Source organism: Berghia stephanieae, chromosome 3 (assembly GCF_034508935.2).
Source record: "Berghia stephanieae isolate SIO BIC M18660-M18661 chromosome 3, UCSD_Bste_1.3, whole genome shotgun sequence".
Classification (NCBI taxonomy): domain Eukaryota; kingdom Metazoa; phylum Mollusca; class Gastropoda; order Nudibranchia; family Aeolidiidae; genus Berghia; species Berghia stephanieae.
The window spans coordinates 104,205,834-104,225,392 of NC_088362.1; the positions used below are offsets into that span (position 1 = coordinate 104,205,834).

Below are 19,559 nucleotides of genomic sequence, written 5' to 3' on the forward strand. Positions count from 1 at the left end.
TGGTCGAGTTTGGTACTACCGCAAACTCGGGGACCCGAGTCTCTCTTGCTTAGTTTACCCTAGATACGGTCTGCCGCCTGGAATGATGACACCTGCCAGACTGGCATTTTCTTTTTTATGTGTTTTATTATTATGTGCGAATTTAATGTATAATGTTTTTATACGTTTTGAACCCGTTTTTGAACAAATAAACGTATATTTGAAAATGGGTAATAAAAACAGTAAAACATTTTTTTGACGTGTTCAATCATTTGGATTTCACGTGGGGTTCTTTGCCGTGTTTTTTTGTCTGGTGTGTTTGTGTTTTTCACGCCGCGGCATTTCGATTCTCATCGTTGTATGCCAGATTGGCATTTTCTTTTTTTCGTGACCAGCATTTTCTACAAAATTATGTGTTTTATTATTATTATGTATGTACATGAATATAATATGTATTATGCGAATTTAATGTCTAATGTTTTTATACGTTTTTGAACAAATAAACGTATATTTGAAAATGGGTAATAAAAACAGTAAAACATTTTTTGACGTGTTCAATCATTTGGATTTCACGTGGGGTTTTTTGCCGTTTTTTTTTTTTTTTTTGTCTGGTGTGTTTGTGTTTTTCGCGCCGCGGCATTTCGATTCTCGTAATGGCGTTACAATTATTATATGCTCATGCGAGGACAGAAGAAGACGCTATTCTCTTTCTCCAGACTAACGGGTTATTAACAAGAAATCCACCAAATTGTGCGACTTGCAACCGAGTCACCACTCTTATAAAGAAAAGTGCCACAAGTGACAACAGGTACTGGCGTTGCCCTACCCACAAGAGTGTCAAAGTTCCCTTAAGGAGAGGATCGTTCTTTGAACATCAGTGTCTTCCTCTGAGGAAAATTGTTGAGCTGCTCCTTTTGTGGGCTTTCAAGGAGCCGATTCTAAACAGTACAGGGCTCACTGGAGTGAGTGAAAATTCTGTTTTACAGTGGTATGGTTTTTTTCGAGACATTTGTTCGTGGTGGCTTTTGAACAACCCGTACCAAATAGGTGGTCCAGGCCTCACAGTCGAGATCGACGAAAGTCTAGTGGCCAAAAGAAAAAACAACGTGGGCCGAGTTGCTGAGCAACGGTGGGTGTTTGGTGGTGTGTGTAGGGAGACGGGACAGGGATTTTTAGTGGTCGTGGATAACGACAGATCAGCGGCTAGACTGTTGCCACTTATTCAGGAGCACATCGCCCCTGGTTCCACTATACACAGTGACGGCTGGGCTGCATACAACGGGATAGCCAACCTCCCAGTCCAACCTCCATATCAACACCTGGTGGTGAACCACACAGCTAACTTTGTTGACCCCCAGACAGGCGCATGCACCAACACTATTGAGTGCTATTGGAAGAACTGCAAACGCAGGTTCAAATCTATGCTGGGTGTCCACAGTAGTCAACTGGAATCTCATTTGGATGAATTTATGTGGAGGGAGCTATACGGGAAGACTCACCAAGAAGCCCTTCGACATATTATTCTCCATCTTTCGCAGTGGTATCCAGTATAGGGTGAGTTATAAATACTGTTTACTACTAGTATATGAAAAAAAAACCCAACAAAACAAAACAAAATCCAGTCCAGATCTAATTATCTACTATGAATCTAGAAATAGATATATTTAGATCTCGAAGCGATCTAAATTTTATATTTTAAAAGATATTAGATCTAAAAAAAATTAATTAAAAAAATAAAAATTTTGGCCAAAAAAAAAATTTGGATCTAGATTTTATATTTTAAAAGATATTAGATCTAAAAAAAAATTAATTAAAAAAATAAAAATTTTGGCCAAAAAATAATTTGGCCAGAAATTATTTGGGGGTCCCCGAGTTTGCGTAAAAAAATAAAAAAGATTTGGCCAGCAATTTTTTGGGTCCCCGAATTTGCGTAAAAAAATATAAAAAATTTGGCCAGAAATTATTGGGGAAATTTTTGGGTCCCCGAGTTTGCGGTAGTACCGAGTGTTTTGTACCAGATTGTCTGCACTAGTCAGAGAGTCACTCCTGCAAGTTTTACAGATTTCCAAATGGAGAGGCAGACAAAAAATTGAGGAAAAAGTGGATCACTTTAGTCAGGTTAGCACGCTTCGTCGAACATTTGATAGAGTTCGTAGTCTAGATCTAGGTCTAGTTCTAGCTTACGTAGACCTATATTTTATGATTAAAGTGTACAATTGCACGAAATTATAAATAAAATACATTCCTAACTAGGTTTTTATTGAAGTTGAAGCAAAAATGAGATCTCAATCTACACGTTTTGATGCTGAGGCTGATAGATAAACTGAATGAGAGTTCAGTTCTACTGATAAGTGATATTTTTTTTTAAAGGAGAAAAATAGAAGAAAGAGAAGAAAATATTTGTTAAAATCTTACTTTATACTCGATACCTATATGGTAAAATGAAAATAAATAAATAAAATAACGGAACCCCCCCCCCCCCCCCCCCCCCTCACGCAGATATTTCTCTCTCTCTCTCTCTCCTCTCTCTCTCCTCTCTCTCTCTCTCTCTCTCTCTCTCTCTCTCTCTCTCTCTCTCTCTCTCTCTCTCTCTCTCTCTCTCTCACACACACACACACACACACACACACTTTCCTCTTTTTTGGAAAGTTTCTCTGATTCTCTGCCCAGAATCCCCTCCCCGACAGCCGAGGTGGCAACTCTGTGTGAACAAAGCAAGATGGCGGCAGGGACCTCTCTCCTTTACCAATGCCCGATTGTTGACACTCCACCGTTTTCATCACCGCACTGGCCAGTACAGTACTGACTGAAATAAAGAGAAAACGCCAGTCTTGCCCCACTCAACCCCATGATCAACTTTAACTGTGTAAATTTAAGAATTCATATTTTTATATACCTAGTCAAAATCATCAAAAGAAGTAATGAGGAAGTGCGACATTTTGCTGAATGTGCGATTTCATAAAAGACAGGCGAGAGACCCACCAGTAACCTAGTCTCTTGCACACCTTTGATTTATCATGCATTGAGCTAGTGTCAAACAAGATAAGTCTAAAACAAAGTACTTATCAAATTAAATAATATACCCAATATGCCGAACAGCATTATTGTTTTTTTTTAATCTTTTCTTTTCAGGAGAAAGGACAAAAGATCCAACATCATCATCAAGAGTGTGTTCTTGTCACTTCAGAGATGGTGACAAAGCCAACCTCCCTGAATTGTTTGGCAGAAATAAAAATAAATTGTTTCCATCAGAGCCAGAAAGAAAGAAAAGAAAAGTGACACAAGGAATTCCCACCCCATCTCAATTGGCACCAACATCAAGAAGTCCACCACCACCACCACCACCACCACCACCATCATCATCATCATCATCATCATCATCATCATCATCATCACCATCAGCTCAACTCTCTTCATCATCATCACAAAGTCCCACCTTTAAAAAAACCAGATTCCTCATCATCATTATTTTCCTCCTCATCATCATCCTCATCATCATTATCTTCTCCCTCATCATCATCTCAACTCTCGTCATCATCATCACAGGATTCCATCTTAGGATATTTTAAATAGAACAACAAATTTAATTCAAGAACAAGAAATTACAGACTAAAATAAGGAAATAGCTAGCTTAAAAAAAACAACTTAGATTCAATGCACTTACACTGTTGCAAGCCTTACAGAAAAAGTTCTTCGAATGGAGACAAGTGTACATTGTTTTAAAATATTTAATATTATTGTTCAATATGTTAAGTGCTTTAGAGGTAACATTATTCATTATAGTGGATGAGAAGTTCAGGAAGAGACAGTTGCATTAAAAGACCAAATTTTCATTACACTTATGAAACTTAGACAGAACTACACTAACCTTCATATTTCACAATTGTTTAGCGTTAGTGAAAGTACTATAAAAATATTATACAAACTTTTATTCATGCTTTACATAAGCCATAAGCTTCTCTTTGAAAATGTTATGAAGGTTACATGCCCTTCTAGATATAAAAATAAACTATCAGCTCCATCATCATTTTTAAGATTTCCAAATTGCAGAATGATCATTGATTGTACAGATGACAAAATTGCTATTCCTAAAGAAATGGATAAACAACGGTTAACTTATTCTTCTTATAGGTCCATGAATTCTGTTGAAGCTCTTGTTGGTGTGAGTCCAAATGGTGTGATAAATTTTGTTTCTAAACTTTATCCAGGGTCTGTCTCGGATAAGGTCATTGTACACAATTGTGGATTACTAAAACTTTTAATTTTAGCAGATAAAGGTTTCCTGATTCAATATATTTTACCTCAAGGAGTAACTGTAAATATCCCTCCCTTTTTACATAATTTCACTGAAAATGAGATTTTATTAACAAAAGAAATTGCTTCATGTAGAATTCATGTTGAGTGGGCTAATGAAAGACTGAAAAATGTTAACATCCTCTCATATATTCCAACCATGTTAAGAGAAACATCTGATAATTTTTTCAATTAGTTGCAGCACTTGTCAATCTCCAGTCTCCTCTTATTAAGGAGACTGCATTTTGTTAGCTTTGCCATTTATTTTGTACAACACACATATTTTGTTCATCGTCATCAAATCATTCAAAATAATGGTTTTGTAGGTCACCCATCACCGACGTAGCCTGGTCATTTAGGAGCATGGGGCTGGATTTGAGATGGGTTGTCGCATAGTATCTTTTAGTTATGGATATGAGATAGATAGATAGATAGAGAGAGAGAGAGAGAGAGAGAGAGAGAGAGAGAGAGAGAGAGAGAGAGAGAGAGAGAGAGAGAGAGAAAGATTTGATGCACTCAATTATTTTACCTAAAATTTGTATGTTCTTTGTAACTTGTTCATAATGCCTGGCTAAGGATAAGCGATAGCCACTGTCAATCTGTGCACCTATGTGAACAGTACCAAAGGTTTTCAATGCAGTGGTGATATTTAAATGCAAGTTAGACTTCTGATGGTTCAATGCTCTCTGTGTTAAATTTTTCAAACAGGTAAATCCACTTCTTGTCCAAGACAATTCTGTATTGCTGTTATCGCCAAACAAAATACAATTGAAACAAAATAAAGTCGTCTTTTCTATTCTCATCGTAAGCCAAGGAAAACGACTTTAGGTACCAACCTTTATCAAATGACCGATTCAGCTTCCCGTCTTTAATAGTGAGTACAAAATCGTTTGGTTGATGGGGACCGAGACTTTTAATCAAAAGTTTATTTTCCCTATTCAAAGAACTGGTATTGATAGTCAACAGGTAATAGACGTGATTCATCACACTTAATAACAATTAATTAACATTTAAAAAAACTGCACACATCAGATTAACACTCGAATTATCAATAAACATACATACAGTCTCACACTCAAGTTAAAAGGGACAAGTGGAATTCAATATCACATGCCTGACACGCCTCGAAGAGGGATGGGTAACAGGTACAACACGATTGCCATTAATGGAATAATTAGGTCATTGTGTGTGGCTGTGAGTAAGAAAGCCACAATGACTCAAAGTCAAGATGCCTCTTCATGCCCACAGTCACTGGCGGTCGGTCTATTGAGCGAAGTTGTTTTGTGCCGCCCTATATTTTTCAAAATTAGCAGATACTGCTTTTCGTCTCAGTTTTTGCATATGCTGCTTTTCGTTAACACTCGCGCATCTCTCCTCGAGCCGTGATAGATACATACTAGGTATACGAAGGTTGTGCATCATGCCCCACATGATGCGAGATGACGTGCGACAATGAGCTGAGGGTGGGGTATGGGGGCTACCGTGACCCAAAAAGTCAACAGGCCGCCCAAGTATTTTATATAAAAGACTGTTTTCTTCTGTTTTAAAACTTCGGTTATCCACCTCCCCCCACAAACAACTGATACTCTTTACTGCTAAAATAACTAGGTGAGGCCGGCTTATTTAGTTTTGCACACCTCGAGGCCTGACTTGGCAGAAATCAATACCATATCAATTTTATCGTTGGAAGAACAGGGTTGTTGTAATCAAAACATACGAATGAAGAAAATTACAATAAATATCTAGATTTTATTGCTATTCGTTTTGCTCAAAAGGATTTTAATCATCAATACGAATATTACACAAATCATTCACCGAGTAGAGCCCCATCATGCTATAAATAAAAATCCCAGTCCATTAACTCGACAAACAGAGCTACGCTGTCTGACGATACTAAATAGTATCTATGTCGTAGACTATAGTCAATAGCAACGAAAATTAGCGAAGCGAAACCTCAAAGACTCAAAGTCCGTGGTCCATAAGATAAAAACACAATGATTCAATGACTCTCTCTCTCTCTCTCTCTCTCTCTCTCTCTCTCTCTCTCTCTCTCTCTCTCTTTTCTCTCTCTCTCTCTCTCTCTCTCTCTCTCTCTCTCTCTCTCTCTCTCTCTCTCTAACTAAAATCGAACGTAAACAGTAAAATCTTTCCATTGGATATACTAAATCTGCCTAAATTCAAAGTAAACTGATTATTGTCCAACAGTAGTTTTACGGGGATGTGAGATTTTGAGAGTGAGAAGACGAAATGACTTACCTTCACAGAATACTCTTTATTCTTCGTGCTGGCTTGATCTTTGCCGAACATCATGCCATCTGAGTAAGTGAAAGTCAAAACATGACCTGACTGATGATGATTTTCACCTCGCGAGACACTTTTATGCTCATTGGAGAAGTATTTCATAAGGGCGGTGATGGAAATAAAGTTAGTGTCCGCCATTTTTCTCGACTGTTTAGAGCCAGTCGGTTCGTTACCATGCGTTGCTGCGCGGGATGACGTCACGACTTTTGAAGACTATTACAAAACTCAACACAAAGCTGTATGGTGAGGCTGAGGACCTAAAGCGGACCACAGACTTCATAGCAGATATCGGACTGCAGCCATAGATGTCCATCAGAGGAACGAAGAAGAAGAAAAAGAAGAAGGATTCTATTATAACCTTTTTGGTGCAACCATAAGTGAAAGTGCTACGTGTATTGTCTATTCGTCCTTCAGGTGGTATTCTTAAAAAGTGTCTAGACGGCCTTCAGTGCTAATGCAAATGAGGTAGGCGTGAAATACGAACAAGGCAATTGACGGAAAGGCCGTTGTTTAGATTTGTCACAGTATTTTTATATGTATTAAATTCAAGGATATTGCCCTCCCATAAATAGCATTGATATTACAGTGACCTATATATGTCACTGCTTCCGTGACTTTTTGTGTGCACCCATGTTATCTATGTAATTTACTGGAATTACAAAATCGGAGTGTTCAGTCCTTCACGTCTTCACTTTTTTAACAACTGTTGAAACGTAAGCATCGTTATGAGTATGAGTAGAAAAAAAAGCATATTATTCTCTCTTCATCGTTCCTCCTTCGCCTATTCCCCCACTCGATCTCTCTTTTCTTTATTTTTCTTCACGTTCTCTCTCTCTCTCTCTCTCTCTCTCTCTCTCTCTCTCTCTCTCTCTCTCTCTCTCTCTTTCTTCTCTCTTCCCCCCTCCCCCTTTGTTCTCCAATTTCCTGTCTTACCCCTGTCTTTTCCTTCTCTTTATCTCGCTATCCTCCTCTTTTATTCTGGCACCCTCTCTCTGTTTCCCTCTCTCTCTCTCTCTCTCTCTCTCTGTCTCTCTGTCTGTCTCTCTGACTCTGGCTCTCTCTCTCTCTCTCTATCTATCTATATATATATATATGTATATATATATATATATATATATATATATATATATATATATATATATATATATATATATATATGAAATGGATGGATGGATATATAGATAGATAGATAATTAGATAGATAGATTATATAGATAAATGGATAAATAGATAGATAGATAGATAGACAGACAGGCAGATAGATAGATGGATAGATATATAGATAGATAGATGGATGGATGGATGGATAGATATATTGTTTTTTTAAAATAGATAGATAGATACTAAGAAGTGAAGAATATTTAGTAATTTTAACTTATTAATTGTAATTTGTAAAGATTCCACATTGGGTTTTATATAGCGAATCCGTCTGCTTTGGCAATTACACTGAGAATGACCCATAAATTAAGCCAAACACGGACATAATTACTTAAATTCTTATTGCGCTCTACTGTACGCGCAGGTAATTACAAGGCACGCCCGCTACTTTCTAACCTTTTCATTGCGGCTGTGCCAGGTACTATGCGAGGGCCACTTTTTCGGAACTCTTTACTGTGGAATTCATGTTCTAGTCCTTCCTATTTCGATGGTAACAAGTGAAACAATTGCACAGCAATTTTCACAGTAATGTTTTTATTGAAAAGAGCTCTATAACCACCTGGGAAAAAATTGCTGCGCAATTGTTTCACTGGTGAGGTAGAAAAAAAAAAAGGCTAGCACTATTCAGTATCTGATACTGAATAGTGGTTTTGTACTATTCAGTATCTGACACTGAATAGTGGTTTTGCACTATAATACGGTGTTGTTGTTTTTTCCGAAACCTGACAAAGAGGGCAGCTGTGGGAGTGAATCTGGGACTCAGAGGAGTGTACACCTGTGGGGAGTGAACCTGGGACTGGGTTTCGGCGGGTTTCGTAATAAAAAGCAATTACTTTTTTTACGAAACCCGACGACACCTGGCAATATCCGACAAAGTTATGGGAGTTAGGCAGCAGCGTGTGTGTGTGTGTGTGTGAGTGTGTCAGGGAGGGGGGGGGGGGGGGGGGGGGGAGGAAGGGATGAACCTGAGAACCAGGGAAGTGTACACCAGTGGGGAGTGAACCTGAGACTCTGGTTTTCAGCGGGTTTCAGCGAGTTTCATATAAAAGCAATTGCTTTTTTTACGAAATCCGGCAATATCCGACAAAGTTGTGGGAAGTAGGCAACAGTGGGGAGTGAACCTGAGCTTAGGGAAGTGTACACCAGTGGGGAGTGAATCTGAGACTATGGTTTTTGGCGGGTTTCAGCGAGTTTCACTTAAAAGCAATTACCTTTTTACGAAAACCCGGCAATATCCGACAAAGTTATGGGAAGTAGGCAACAGTGGGGAGTGAACCTGAGATTCATGGAAGTGTACACCAGTGGGGAGTGAACCTGAGACTCTGGTTTTCGGCGGGTTTCAGCGAGTTTCACATAAAAGCAATTACTTTTTTACGAAACCCGATGAAACCTGGCAATATCTGACAAAGTTATTGAAGTAGGCAACAGTGGGGAGTGAACCTGAGATTCATAGAAGTATACACCAGTGGGGAGTGAACCTGAGACTCTGGTTTTCAGCGGGTTTCAGCGAGTTTCATATAAAAGCAATTGCTTTTTTTACGAAACCCGGCAATATCCGACAAAGTTATGGGAAGTGAGGCAACAGTGGGGAGTGAACCTGAGATTCATGGAAGTGTACACCTGTGGGGAGTGAACCTGAGACTCTGGTTTTCCGCGGGTTTCAGCAAGTTTCACATAAAAGGAATTACCTTTTTACGAAACCCGGCAATATCTGACAAAGTTATGGAAAGTAGGCAACATTGGTGGGTTAACTTGAGATTCATGGAAGTGTACACCAGTAGGGAGTGAACCTGAGACTTTGGTTTTCGGCGGGTTTCAGCGAGTTTCTTATAAAAGCAATTACTTTTTTTCGAAACCCGACAAACCTGGCAATATCCGACAAAGTTATTGAAGTAGGCAACAGTGGGGGGTGATCCTGTGATTCAGGGAAGTGTACACTTGTGGGGAGTGAACCTGGGACTCTGGATTTTGTAAAAAAGCAAGACCAAGGGAGAGGGGGAATTACTTTTTATCGGAACCCGCCAAAACCCGACAAAGTTATGGGAAGCAGGCAGCAGTGGGGAGTGAATCTGGGATTCGGACACCGATGAGGATTGAACCTGGGACTGCGAGAGGTTCATACCAGTGGACAGGGAGCTCAGAATGTACTTTTATTTCAAAACCTACCGATATTGTCAAAAGTTATGGGAATTGGGCACCATTGGGCAATGAATCGAGACTCAGGGAAGTGCACACCGGTTGGGAGTGAACCTGGGACTGTGAGAAGAGGTTAACAGTGGAAATGAACCTGGGACTATGGAAGATGGATACCAGTGGGAAATGAAGCCGGACTATGGGAGGTGGGTACCAGACGAGAATGAAGCAATTACATTTTTACGAAACCCGCCAAAAGCTGTCGAAAAACCATAGACTTAGGTTTACTCCCCAATAGTGTACACTTCCCTGAGTCTCGGGTTCACTCCCCACTGTTGCCTACTTTCTTTCCATAACTTTGTCGGATATTGTCGGGTTTCGTAAATAAAAGTAATTGCTTTGTTTTTTACGAAACCCAGTCCCAGGTTCACTCCCCACTGTTGCCTACTTCCTGGCGTGTTTCGTAAAAAAGAATCTCCTCTAAAAATACCACTTGTATTCAGTAAATAGATGTCAATTGTAGTCTAATATTCAGTATCTATTTAAATTATTATTATTATTATTATTATTATTATTATTATTATTATTATTATTATTATTATTATTATTATTATTATTATTATTATTATTATTATTATTATTATTATTATTATCATTATTATTATTATTATTATCATCATTATTATTATTATTATTATTATTATTATTATTATTATTATTATTATTATTATTATTATTATCATTTTTATTATTATTATTATTTTTATCATTATTATTATTATTATTATTATTATTATTATTTATTATTATTATTATTATTATTATTATTATTATTATTATTATTATTATCACGTAAATTTTAATATAATACGGCAATTAATTCACGGAAGTACATCGCTCAATTAAAAATGGCAGAAAGTCTGGCCACATATTTATAATGAATCGGGTCTGTCTTAGATGACCAAACAAACAAACAAACAAACAACAACAACAACAACAACAACAACAACAACAACAACAACAACAACAACAACAACAACAAATGAGATTTTAAAAAGTAATAAACAAGAGAAGAGCACATCAATGAAAAACAACGAGATTATAACACATAAAAGATATTCGTAATAAATCGATTACTGATTAAATTACTCCAACTACTTGATTAAAAAAAAATAATAATCATAATAATAATGATGATGATGACGATTACAACAACAATAATAATAATAATAATAATAATAATAATAATAATAATAATAATAATAATAATAACAATAATAATAATAATAATAATAATAAAAGAACAATATATCAACATTAAACCATATTACAAGCAAATAAAATTATTAAAACAAAAGTTTTAAAAATATCAATAGACAGAAGGAATTTTTAAAATATTGGGGAAAAAAAAAAAAAAGTTATCCCAGCCGGGATTAGAACTCTCGAACCTTAAGCTCAGAGTCAAACAGCTTATATCCACCAAGCCATGGTGCCACTGAACATTTGGTGACATTTAATCATGTCTATTTAGACATTTAAAAATGTATTTGAATGCCACTCTTACTTTGATATTTTGAACTAGGTATGTTAATTGCACAATAGCAGAAATTTAAAAATTACGATCAAAATATTTTTACAACTTTGAATCGGGCTGTCAGTTACTGCACGTGTTCAATCTGGAAGTAGGTCAGAAGTTTATTTCTATTCAACCGAGATTGTCGCACTTTTCACTCTCTCTATAGAAAAGAGTTCCTTGGGGATACTGAATAGTGGAAAAGCACTATTCAGTATCTGATACTGAATAACCACTTCCAAAAAAAAATTGCCTTCCTTCTTTTTAATTCATTCATTCCTTCAAGATGGCCGCATCCTTGTGGTGGGACGACGAGAGTTCTTCGTCTGGTTCAAGGCAAAATAATCAGAAAAATAAGTACGAAGATATATTCGTATTTGGTTATGCCTGTAAATTATTTCGAGATGACGAAAAAGCAAAATCTATTGACTCTGGCAAGCTTCTTATTCCATGGATGGGCGATGAGAACCTTCTGATTGACAGGTCTGTGGTCCCGTCCTTCACCTTCTCTTTTCTAATCTATTCTCATAATAATAATAATCATTCTCTGAACTCACCACCACTCTCACCTCAATGCTTTGATATTATTTGTCATTCAAATTGCCTAGTCTGTGTCTCATTGTCTGTGTTCTAGGACTTCCCAACTAATCTGACGTGTGAAATTTGTGCCCCCGAACATATTCATATTTGTCTATCTTTCGATCATGTCATCATTGTCCATCAGTCCATCGCATAAATTTTTGAAAGGTAGAGGCAGGGAGACCATAACCGTGGTATCCCTAGCCAAAATCGGCCTATTAGTATTAGGCTAGAGAGACCACAATCATGGTCTCCCTAGCCAAGTAGGCCAGTTTTGGCTAGGGAGACCACGAATTTGATTTTCATAGTACATACTCTATTAGTATTAGTATTTATTAGTAGTAGGTGATATAAATATAAATGACCTGTTCTTGGTGGGAGACCACGATTTTGGCCTCCCGACCCCACCCACCCCACCCAAGATGTTCTCACTTTTGAATAAGCTTCCCAAAAAAAAAAATAGAGAAGGGGGAATATTAACATTTGCAATATGTGATCTCTCGAGTTTGATATTTGCAAATATATATATATAATATATAAATATATATATATATATATATCGGAGTGTCTACGTACACAGTAACTTTAGGCAGCAGCAGTTGGAGTCAAATTGTGACCCACCTCGCCCATAAGAAAGTTATGACTGGAAATTGCCGTTCGCTTTTACTAAGTTTTAGGGGGGTTCAATTAAAGAAGCATAACTTCGTTATAAAGAGGAATATCGCAGATATCTTGGTATCATTATTTTCGTTACCAACCTGGCACCGAGCCTCAGTATCTACGTACACGGTAACAGTAACATACATGGTAACCTTGAATCTCGCCTTTAATGGGTTATATTGTATTGTTTGATTTTTTAAATAACACACATACAGAGCGAGGTCCATCCATTGCTTGTATTGTAGCGGCAAACCAGTTATCGGAGTTACCATGTACGTAGATCCTGAGGCTAGGTGCCCGGTTACCGTGTATGTAGACACTACCTATATATATATATATATATATATATATATATATATATTTATTTATATAGGGTCATTCTCCAAGTATTGTTTACAAAATATAACATTGGGCTTTAATTACAAAATAATCACAAACAAATGAACTTTGCTCCAAAGGTGGAGCAAAGTATACCACACCATCTTGGGAAATTCCTGACCTCAGACACCTCTCAGATTTTGACTGTTGATCATTAAAGTGCATGAGGTAGTGTTGGGACGAATGACAAAGACAAACCAAAAAGGTCATTTTAAAGCCCAAAATTACTTAGCACTGTATTATATGCTGCTACAGACATTGAATCTAATCAAATAAATGAATCTAAAACAAGCCTATAAGTGTCAGCTTATCATATAAAATGTGTTTATTCACTAACACAAACTTGAGGAATGTTACAGGACAAACAATGAGATTTCAAAAACCAATGACCTATTAACTATCATAAAAACAGTTGGTTAATAATAATATCATAATGAATATTCACTAAAGCACTGCTTCATAAATGACATGTTGCTCTGCATTCTCCATAGGTCTTATATGTATCATATGATGAACAAAAATGAGGAAATAACAATGACAGATCAATAGCTCGTCCATGTAGCATTTCTTACACAATACACATTTCTTTCTCCATAATAATCAAAGCAACAGGACAATAAGTTGATATTGGTGTTTAAAAGTTTTAAAAAATCAATTTGTTATCTGAAGAATAACACAAACTGATCTAATACCTATCTAAAGTATCTTAAAAACCTAAATTAAAATGGAAGGTTACCCTGGATGAACTACGGACTGAACTATTGTAACATTCCCAACCCCAAAATACATTCAAACCAATCATGAAAAATTACTTCTGCAAACGCATTGACTATGAAAGAATCACACAAATAATAAAACCACAAAAAGGCATTCCTCACACATTCACTTTATTTCCGTTAATCTGAAGAAGCATGTGAAGATTGCTATCGTGGACGAATATAAATTTCATCCGGACTCAACAAAATCCCCGAAAAAAGCTCACATCACTCCTTAAACCTTAAGATTCCTTGTGATTACCCTTGTTTGCGATTTTCTGACTTATCACCAGAATAACATATTTTAAGATACTTCAAAGAATCATAACAAGTAAAAAATTGCAATTCCTTTGTAAGTAATGTTGACTTACATGACTTATGCCTCTGAGCTCCTGGCGGAGCATAGGGCCTTAACAGCACTCTTCCATCTTCTTCTGTCCTTGGCACAGACCTTTGTCTCACTCCAGGTAAGAGTGGAGACGCACAAATCTTCCAAGTCTGTTTTGGACGACCCTGTTTACTCTTGCCCTGTGGGTTCCATTCGAGAGCCTGCTTAATTATATTACAGGGTAGTCAAAATTTGTTAGTAGTGTTTCATGTTGGTTTTCAGTTGACAAACTTGGTTTCATGTTCGATCCAGTTGGTGCGAAATGAAAAGTTAGAGTGAAAATCGAAAGTTGGCGACAGAGAAAACCAAAAACACAATGCAGAGCGAAAATGAAACAAAATGCAAGTAACTAAGCTCATTAGGAACATTGCAAAATGGACAAATTTTTCAAAGGCCTGACTCGAGTATGAATTAAACTCTTTGTAATAACATTACATCACTTTTACTTCTGTTGCTTCATCAGCATGGAATATGTTTTATTTCCAGCTGTTTATAACATTTCTAGCTTCCATAATTTATTGTTATTTTGCTTTTGAAAAACGCATTGAATGTGCACTAATGTCAAGTAATATTCCTTATGCCAATGTAACATCAACATGGCTAATATATAAATAAACGTATTCGTTTCTTTTTACCCTTTTTTGCTTGCTTGGAGTTTACCACAATTTTATGGTATGAAAACAGGGGAGAAAATTGCCTTATTCTAAGCTTTCATGACCCAGAAATGTGTGCAAAAAGCATTCAATCAGTATGCCAAGCCAAACTGAGCTTTATAATCCTTTTTGCAATACAATTGCAAACATTCAGTTTTAAAATTTTGTTTTGGCTTTGCGTATTTGTCATTTCAAAACAGTCTACTAGCGTAAACAATACTGACAATACTGGGAGAATGAGCCATATATATATATAAATAATTACCCACACTTGACTAATTTTATTGTGTCATCACAACATTATCTAAATAAAAAATATATATATATATTAGCATCTATGATTGGAAGGTTTTATGAGGACTGGGCGCTCAAAATCGTGATAAACCTATCCAAAACAAGTCATTTGAACTATGAAGATCAAAATTGTGTTCTCCCTAGCCAAATAGACCGATTTTGTCTAGGAGGCCATGATCGATGAAATAATAATTGAATTTTGTTGATGAAGTTAATTAGTGACATTGTAGGCAAATCAACAAACGAAAAATTTTTTTTCAAAAAAAAAAAAAATTGAATCATAGTTTGTTTCAAACTGAAAGTTTGATGGCTAAATGTAATGTTGAGATACAGAAAAAGAAAAAAATTGTTAAAATAAATAAAAGCAAATAGCATGACCAACTGCAATCAAGATGGACAAACCCTGGGCTGGGAATGAGAAGATGAACCAGGAAATCATTTTTTGCTTCCATGATTTGCTGGTGTTGGCCTAAATTCAGTGAAAGTATGGAAACATGGAGTCCTTCTGAGCAACGCACCATGAGAAACATCTCATCTTTCATGGAAAACCGTGAGTCACCAACTAATTCTGTGAGTTTTCTTTAAATGCATTAAACGTCATTCACTACCATACTTAATAAATGATATGAGATTTATGCAACACATTTCCACTTGATTCACTATCTCAATGCACCACCGGCTAATGCTTCATTTATTCTCTCAACAAGCCATATATGGAATTAATTTTCCATTTCATATGTTACATGTTGTATATAGTTAGTTTTTATAATGCTAGCTCGCTTACAATGTCCGTTTCACTGCTTGTGGTTACTCATTCACATCTGAATCAAAAGGGGTGTAAAGGGTAAAGGGTCGTACCCAAGGATAAGTCAGTGTTGGAGGATTTTGTGATCATTGAATACGAGATCCTATCGCCCTTTGGCAATGAGAGAAAAATAGATAATCCAGCCAATAGCTTTAAGTTATACATTGAAATAGTGCTAATTGTCAGCAGTAGTTTCACTTAATTCCTTTTAAATTACATTCTAGACAGTGACATTTACTTTATCATCTGATAAGGTGTGGTTTTATGTGTTTTAAGTAGAGTAAATTGATATTTGGTTTCACTGGTATAAGTTTTAGGTCTTATATAATTGATGATTCAAAATTCAAGACACTCTCTGAATAAGGCTGATTTTAGGATAGCTGGTTTTATTCTATTCTTCAAAACGAGACAATATTTTGTAATTTTGATTCACTTTTAAAGACTTGTTTAACCCTATGCACATGCTGACTTTTTTATTTTGCTTTGTTGCTGCCAGATATGATGGCCGGGGTCACCTGTATGATTTAGCTTCTCATGATGCTGAATTTGTGGCCAAGAAACCCTTGGAAATGTCAGAGCAAGAGGCTGCCATCGAAAAGGCGTGTGAAGAGGAGCGTTACTTGGAATTACACACTGATCTTCAGGAAGAGGCTATGTATGAAGGTAATCGATTACTTTGTATTTTTACGACATGATTTCAAAAGATGCATACATGATTCTTACTCGTGGTTGTAAAGGTAATTTTAAAATCAGATTAATAAAAGATAATATTTAATATATAGACTGAGTAATTAGATTAAACATTCAGTAAATATGACAATATATAATTATACGAAGATGTCATCCACAATTTCAATTATCAAGGTTGCCAACTTTACATATATTTACGAAATTCAGTATGTTATAAACCCTCAGTATATTTTCAATCACCTGCTAAACAGAAAAAAGTTAGAATATAGCTTGCTATGCAACTTATTCTTGGTATCAAATGTCATCATGCAGATGATCAATGTTGTGCTCTATTTTTACACTGTTGAATTTTTTTTTTTAATTTATCGTTGCTCTCCTAATTTATTACATGAATTTTGAAATGTCGACCTCCTGGAGTATTCTCAAGAAATGTAAGATATCTTATATGTTGTTTTATTTTATTTTCTAGTCTGAACTTCACTAAAATTCTATCTAGATGAAAATGGAAGAATTCATGATTTACCCTTTAATTTCTTTTCCTCAGAAGAGGAATGGAAGCGTTACTACCTAGCCTTGCAAGATGGATACAAAGCTGTTGGATTCAGCTATGACCAGCCTCAGGGGTCGACTGAGGAACAACCCGAGACAATCCTGGAAAGTAAGTAATAAATATCAGACCTGTAAATCCTCCGACTATATTTGGGAGTTCTGACTTACCAGTATATGGCAATAATCAGCCAAATGCTCCACTACGATTGTAGCTCCAGATCTGCGCACCATCGATATGCAACTTTTACTCGCTTATGAGTTGAGCCATTGCTGTCAAAGTTGAAGAAGGGATTTGCTATTTTTGGGGCTCTACAAAAGTCAGACTCGCTGTTTGACAATAATATTAGCTGATATAGTTATACTGCGATAAATGAAAGTGTGATTGTACAAAATGAAAGTTACCAGAAGAGGGTTTTTAATTTTGCTGTCAAAATTAGCCTATGGTTTTTGGATTTCATCTGATTCGATTTCAAAATGTGAGAAAATTTTGTCGATCATTCTACAGACTTTAAAGCTATCAGGGCTGAGAATCTTCCGCCTAAAGGCGGATTTCCGCCTAAACGGTGGTTTATCTCTTCTTTCTTTCTTTCACAACCACATTAAATCATCTGGTATATAGAGATGATATATTAGAACAAAGCAATGGTGATTGGCTTAGTTTAATCTTTTTTCTTTTTACCTTTTGACTATTCTATGGCTTTAAATTTGAGAGATTCTTGGGTTGTATTTATAAGCTAAATAACTACTACTAGGTTTCTTTGCTTGTGTTTGATCGATAGCCCGAGAAATTTTCCTCCTTTTTGACAAATTGCTATTATCATCACTGAATAGAAAAACAGTCACCAAAATCACTACATCAACATCTCTACCACCACTACTCTTACAATCACCACCACATCATCATCCCTACCACCACTACTACTACAAATAGCACCACATCATTCCTACCACCACTACTACTACAACTACCACCACATCATCAACCCTACAACCACTACTACAACCACCATCATATCATCATCCCCACCACCACTACTACTACAATCACCACCACATCATCATCCCTACCACATCACCCCTACCACCACCACCACCACCACACCATCATCCCTAGCACCACTACCACAACTACCACCACATCATCATTCCTACCACAGCTACTACTACAACCACCACCATCATCAACCCTACTACCACTACTTCAACCACCACTACATCATCATCCCTACCACCACTACTATTACCACCACCATCACACCATCATCCCTACCATCACTACTACTACAACCACCACCACACCATCATCCCTACCACCTCTACTACTAGAACCACCACCACATCATCAACCCTACTACCACTACTACAACCACCACCACATCATCATCCCTACCACCACTACTATTACCACCACCATCACACCATCATCCCTACCATCACTACTACTACAACCACCACCACACCATCATCCCTACCACCTCTACTACTAGAACCACCACCACATCATCAACCCTACTACAACTACTACAACCACCACCACATCATCAACCCTACTACCACTACTACAACCACCATCACATCATCATCCCTACCACTACTACTACTACAACCGTCATCCCTACCACCATTACTACTACAACCACCACCAAACCATCATCCCTACCACCACCACTACTACAACCACCACAACATCATCCCTACCACCACTACTACTACAACTACCACCACGTCATCATTCCTACCACAGCTACTACAACCACCACCACACAATCATTACTACAACCGTCATCCCTACCACCATTACTACTACAACCACCACCAAACCATCATCCCTACCACCACCACTACTACAACCACCACATCATCCCTACCACCACTACTACTACAACTACCACCACGTCATCATTCCTACCACAGCTACTACAACCACCACCACACAATCATCCACACTACTACCACTGCTATTACTACAACCACCACCACATCATCATCCCTACTACAACCACCAAATGTTGTAATTACACTTTTAACTTTTGAAATTCCACCGAATTGTGTCAGAAATTGCTGCAAGACAAATTTTGGATCGCATCTCAGTAAATTTGAGTGAAATTCAAATTTATAGATTATGGTCGCATGGATGGGTCATGATCTTCACGATGAAAAATTTCCTCCTTTTTTGTGACCAGTCATTCTCACCCCTGTATAACGTTCACTCAGTACTTTAATCTCGGTTAGTTTTTCACTTTAATCTTTCTGTACCTATCACTATATTCACTTTGAGCAGTCTCTCTCTCTCTCTCTCTCTCTCTCTCTCTCTCTCTCTCTCTCTCTCTCTCTCTCTCTCTCTCTCTCACTCTCTGTCTCTCTCTCTCTC

At 37.0% G+C, this 19,559-nt stretch overlaps 1 protein-coding gene across 1 annotated transcript in view; it reads left to right on the plus strand.

Moving 5' to 3' along the window:
* The first annotated feature begins 11,696 nt into the window (after positions 1-11,696).
* LOC144969416 (uncharacterized) overlaps positions 11,697-19,559 on the plus strand; it is a 33,144-nt gene continuing 25,281 nt past the window's right edge. The window contains exons 1-3 of the mRNA XM_078908527.1: positions 11,697-11,920; positions 16,446-16,612; positions 17,184-17,297. Of these exons, the coding sequence (XP_078764653.1) occupies positions 11,724-11,920; positions 16,446-16,612; positions 17,184-17,297 (478 nt within the window). The 5' untranslated portion in view covers positions 11,697-11,723. The remainder of the gene's footprint in view (positions 11,921-16,445; positions 16,613-17,183; positions 17,298-19,559) is intronic.